The sequence below is a fragment of the Branchiostoma lanceolatum genome, chromosome 12 (genome assembly GCF_035083965.1).
Source record: "Branchiostoma lanceolatum isolate klBraLanc5 chromosome 12, klBraLanc5.hap2, whole genome shotgun sequence".
Classification (NCBI taxonomy): Eukaryota; Metazoa; Chordata; class Leptocardii; order Amphioxiformes; family Branchiostomatidae; genus Branchiostoma; species Branchiostoma lanceolatum.
In genome coordinates, this window is record NC_089733.1 from 16,405,233 (window position 1) to 16,411,232 (window position 6,000).

At 43.3% G+C, this 6,000-nt stretch overlaps 1 protein-coding gene across 1 annotated transcript in view; it reads left to right on the plus strand.

Annotated features, from left to right (window-relative positions):
- The window catches only part of LOC136445801 (MAM and LDL-receptor class A domain-containing protein 2-like), a 71,243-nt gene extending 69,134 nt beyond the window's left edge, over nt 1–2,109 (plus strand). Inside the window, exons 103-105 of the mRNA XM_066443942.1 lie at nt 48–114; nt 641–715; nt 1,065–2,109. Of these exons, the coding sequence (XP_066300039.1) occupies nt 48–114; nt 641–715; nt 1,065–1,172 (250 nt within the window). The 3' untranslated portion in view covers nt 1,173–2,109. The remainder of the gene's footprint in view (nt 1–47; nt 115–640; nt 716–1,064) is intronic.
- Nucleotides 2,110–6,000: the final 3,891 nt, after the last annotated feature.

Sequence of the window (6,000 nt, forward strand, 5' to 3'; positions counted from 1 at the left end):
TGCCAAAGCCAACAGCAATAAAGCTGAATCTGTCTTTTTTCCTTTAGGAGATTTGGAGGTCTCCCCGGTTACGGCACCAACAACCCTACATACGAACCTGATCAACTTCAAGACGTAAGTCATGTTGAAGTGCACATTTTTAACTTGACATAATATATCAAACATAGCCAAACATAAGGTATCACTTGTCACTTTAAAGTTTGGAAAAAACACCATTTTCGAATATAACAATCAGCTAAACTTTTTCGATACTTTCACAACTACCTGTCCTTGGTACTGAACACCTTCAATAGTTACATAACTAACTCTGTCCTTGGTACTGAACACCTTCAATACTTGCATAACTAACCTTGTCATTGGTGCTGAACACCTTCAATACTTACATAACTAACCCTGTCCTTGGTACTGAGCACCTTCAATTCATACATAACTAGCCCTGTCCTTGGTACTGATACTGAACACATTCCATACTTACATAACTATCCCTGTATCTTGGTTATAGATTTTGCCTGACCCTTACCTCCTACCTCAATGAAAATCAGCCTGCAGGTCGATTTGAGCTTGTCCTGAATAAACGAAGGTTCAAACAAAAACAAACCTTTGATAGGTGTATAACTAATCTATTGTTTTGTCTCCACAGTTCAAATTCAGTGATGTAGATACCTCATACATGATTGACACCCCAGATACAACCTACATGATTGACACTCCACGGGTGAGTTACAAGACTTTAGTACATAAGTCTGTACAAGTTTGATTTTATAGATTATATTAACCCACAGGTCATTTCATTTCAATATCAGGGCACTGGAGCCCAAATTATACATTTTTGGTCTGAAAATGGCCCAAAATGCCATAAAATTGATTCTGGGCAGAATTTGAGATGCCTCCATATCTATACTTCAATAGAATACATGTGTGCCAAATTTGGTACTATTAGACAAATTTGCACCATTTTTCAGCGGGTCCAATGAGATAGGGGCTCAATGCTACAGATTGGGAGGAACTACATGATGCACTCTGTATCTAAATGCGTAGATTCTAACTTTTGTGTTTTCTGACAGAAACTTGGCACAGATGCTGCAGGGATAGACAACCCACTGTACGGTATGAAGAAGGAAGCAGACTATGGGATGGACATAGGTGGAGCATCCTCCAGCTCTACTGCGTAGCAACTGTCTGGGGGAAATATTTAGGTTACCAACTGTAGTGAAATAGCTTTTTTTAATGAATGAAAGCCATGATCATAATTGAAAGAACTAGTTTGAGACAATAGAAAGTCTGTGTATTGTTTGTACACCAACCATCAAAGCTGCTATTGTTAACAATGGTTAAGAATCGCTAGAAATGCATGTCTCCAAATTTCTCTGAATTTAGTTGTAGCTTATATACGAGCTGTTTCTTTTTCTAGCAAGTTAAACATTCCGGCTTTAATGCTTTTTATATGAATATAAGAATGGCTACAGACAGTAAGGTAAATTTCACTAGTTTTGGAATCAATTAAATGTGTTCGATTTTAATAGGAACAGAGTCATTTAATTGGTATAATGGACTTTTGATGTGTATTAAAGGGAAAAGTGCAAGAGAATATTGAGAGCTTAAATGTTCAACATATCTAGCAGCTTTATGAAGATTGTACGTGTATCTTAGCCACTGTAACAGTGTGTGGCAGCCTTGATAATGCCTTCTTTCTTACTTGCGTGCTTCTGGTGCATGCACATTGCATCTACAAAGATAGGCTGCCACAAGATATGTTAGCAATAATTGTTTCATAACACAGACATATCTGAAGAAAGCAGAAGTACTAATTTTACACCAGCAAGAGATCTTAGTGACAGGCTTTGAATGTATATATTGCTACTTCTTGCCCAAGGGCCAATTGCAAATTACATGATAGTGACGACAAATTGGACACATTTTGTTCATCGTTTAGCACTGAAAAATAACTACTTGACTACATGTAAATTGTTGTAAGTAATTCGGAGTAACATAAAGTTGTACAGTTTATGTAGTCGATCTTGCATCCGCTGATATGTACAGTGATGAACATATATTGCTTGTGATTATACTGCATCTTAAACCGAAATAAATCTTTGACAAGCTTGACAACTAGTGGTTCTGTGTGCCTCGTGTTGATTAAAGGATAGCGGTGTGCATTTAACCTTCTCCCTGCTGCCTAACTCTGTAACCAATAGAGAGTGAGGTGCCAAACGGCTACTTCAGTGTCCTAAGATGACAACCTATCTAATCTCCAGGAAGATATTGTGGTTAAACATCGTAATGTTTTCTGAGTGACGACCGGGATTCCCTCACAGTCCCTTGTCCCATATAAGAAGATGAACAGTTGTGTGCATATATATAAACTTAGCACAAAATGTCTGAAAAATTCTTGACCTTCAAGAAAGAGTTCACAGGCTTTACGCCTAATGTCTTGTATATGTTGACAAACCAAGACGATATACCTTATCACAGCCTGATCTGCAGTACCGCTCCCGGCCGGCAGGAAAAAAACTGACTAAAACCACAGGCTAAAATGTCCTCATTTTGCCAGTAGCAGTAGTCGAATGTACAAATTGCAACGTTCTGAAGAGCTGCTAATTCCAAATTTCTATTTTAATAAGCAAGAAGGCGCCGAAGAAATGTAGCGGTGCTTTATCTGCTTGTCTATCGATTACAGTGGGTGAAGGTGTGTGTTTGTGTGTGTGTGTGTGTGCGCGCGCGCGCGAGCGTGTTTGCGTGCCTGTGTGTGTGTGTGCGCGCGTGTGTGTGTGCGCGCGCGTGTGTATGTATGTATGTATTCAAGTGTGTGTGTGTGTGTGCGTATGCAAGCGTCTGTGTGTGACTCCCTTCAATTTGTCCAGAGGAAGTCATCCATAAAATCAAGTCAGCGTACCCTTACATGAAAGCGATTGAATACAAAGGTTGACGGACTGATGACCATGGTAAACGACAAAAAAACAAGAATAAACGAAGAGTGTCTGAAAAATATGTGAGAATAGTTTCACGCAATCATTTCTGTTTCATCCCATACTTGATTGATTGCACATATCAATTACATCTAAGACACCTTGTTGTCTTTGTTGAGGTACGGTCTACAATGTGTTATTTCCTGGCAACCAATAGTCGTGCGGCCTAATTCAGACTTTGACTGAAAAACACTGAACTGTACGAACGATCTCCATGAACCACATGAAACACCGAACTGCCAGGGCGATCCCCACCATCCATCCCGCGACACCCGACAGTCCCGATGTCTAATTTAGTGGCCGTCAATTCAGAGAATTTGTGCGGCACCATCTCCATCATGTCTGGGTCGGGCTCCAGACGACATCGGTCCATTAGCTGTACTAAATCCTGCCGCGGTGCCAGCGATCTAATCTCCAAGCAGATGTGGCTTTCAGACTTGTTTTTAACTTATTACCGTCTGATGACCGCCAGAGGTGGATAACACTTGTGGAACAGACAGCCGGCTACTACATGTACTACTATTATTTTGCTATGGGACTGAGTGAAGTGAATAATGTTATGTTTTCGTCAGCGTTTGTTTGTTTGTTTTGTTTGTTTTAACCTTTGGTTATTCATGAGAAGCTCAAATCGACCTGCAGGTTGCTTTTCATTGAGGTCATGAGGGAATATAGCCTCCGTTGCAGGCTCTGAACCGGCTTTTGGTGGGGGGGGGGGGGGGGGGGGGGGCTAAATAATACACTTTTTGCAGCCAACCCGTAACTATCAGCCAACTGATAGTTACAGGGTTGGCTGATAGTTACGGGTTGGCTGCAAAAATTGTATCATTTAGCCCCCCCCCCCAAAAGCCGGTTCAGAGCCTGCAACGGAGGCTATTGAGGGAAGAGGTATGGGGGGTCAATGTGCGTGTGTCTGTGTGCCTGTGTACACGATAACTCGAGAATGCCTGTATGGATGGTCTTGACATTTGGACTATGGGTAGGTCTTGGTGAGACGTCAAAATGATTAGATTTTGAGGCCCTAGCGGCTTTCGATGGTACTGCAGTGGAACTTCCGGTTTTGATATTTCGTGTTCTGGTTTGGCGGTGTTTTGAACTTTCTTTCTTTCTTTAGACAGCGCCGTTTTTACACTACCGGTACGGGTAAAAAGCGCACACCTCCGGAAATCCAAGAACGTGCAAAACATCAAAAAGTCATTATAGAAAATATGTGGATCGCATCCAACTATTTTCCTATAGAATGGAAAGCATTGTTCGGAATCTTAACTGAAGCGATCCAACATTCAAAAGAGTCAAGGTCGGTATAAAAGATTCTCGATGACCGAAACTTCACATCGGCGCGCTGCGCTTTTCAAAGAACGTTTACAGAGCCCGGACACAATGGGCCTGTGTCCGGGTGTACAGGTGTTTTGATGTAGTACAGGGCCCGGCTACAAGTGCCACACGTGCACGCCTGTGTGTAAAAACAGTCGCTCTATCGTAAGCTATCGGCGGCTGTTTGTCCGGCACATTCTTAGCTTTGTTTCCCGCCTGCTGGTTATGTCATGGTCTTGGTTATAAGTAATAAGAGTGAAGCCAAGCAGCGCGAATCACGGCGGGAACAACGGGGTATGATCCACCACATACATCTGTCACGCCATTCTTGGCCATTGATGCCGTCTGTCGAACGTTTCACGGCAAACTTCCTCTGTAAAAACAGTTTGTTTTCAGACCCCAGGAAACAGCGAGGTCGCTATTCATGGGCGGTGGGCTGTCCGTCAACACGGGGACACCGAACACGGGCTCGCTAAAGAACAACGAAGACAACAACGGCTGGCGGCAGAAATCGGAAACTCGTCAGCAACTGTTCCTGACCCGACCCGTTGTTTTTGAGAAGCGAGGGTGGCTGGTGGTCTATAGATGATTCAACTTTGTCATCGAAACGCGAAGGAAAATAACTATTCAAATTCATCAGTGCGATAGAAATAGCCGGCATTCTCGCGTTTTGTTACACACTTATATAACACGGTTATAACATCGTCAGCACAATAAGTGAATAACCGTATCTCCGAAAATATGTGTGACTATGGCATGTTTTGCTCTTTTTTCTGCGTTTCGTCCATCTCCCAAGTTTCTGGTAACTTTAGTGAGATATCAATCTCTAGATGGAAATAGAAATGCACCCTCCAAGAGTCGTACAAAACACCTAGCCTCCACCAGGCCTTTCTACGGGGGTAAGGAAGGTAGAATTTGGCAAAAATAAGGTGAATGATATCGATTGCCAAGGACAGTCAGTCCGCGAGAAGTCACAACTCCCCCTAGCTGCGCCGTCCGAACGGTGAGCAAACTCCCCTGACAAATATTCTCCCTCTAGAAAGCGTAGTTTGTCTGGTAGAGACTGCAAAACACCACAGAACAGGTGTAAAAGAAAACAGGTGTAAAAGAAACAAAGAACCACGCGTCTGCTTGAAAGTCAACGCCCTCGTCTGTCAGCGCAACCCGCAGACGACAGAGACGTATGACGCGACGTCCGGGGACCCATTTACCCCGCCGTGCACGTTCTGGCGGGAAATGACAAATGGAGTATCATCAGGAAATAGCATTCGGTCTGCCCCCGGCGCCCGGCTGGGCCAATTTCATCAGAACTCCCGCCGGCAGCGCGTCGCCGCTCTGTCAGGTGTCAAACGACATTTCTGTCAGCACGCAATTAAGGTTTTACCGACCCACACTCTAACCGTTTCTTACCGTTCCATATATCAAGCCTGACACTTTATGCGTGAGCGCCCTACGGTCAATGGAGCACGGAGTAGGCTGGCTTTGTTTCACTTTTATCTATGAATGTATGAATGTGAGGTTCTTAAAGCATAACCACTATTTCTGTACTCTCTACCAGACCCCATAGGTTGCTTGAAAATAATAGAAAATAGGTATTAGAAGGCGGAGCCCATCCCTCTCCTTCTATTACCCTTTACCTCCCCAACCGAAGTCAGGTACCGATTTTTACACCTGGGTGGAGTGAGGAAAGCCGTGTGAAGTAACTTTCCAAAGGGCACAACAT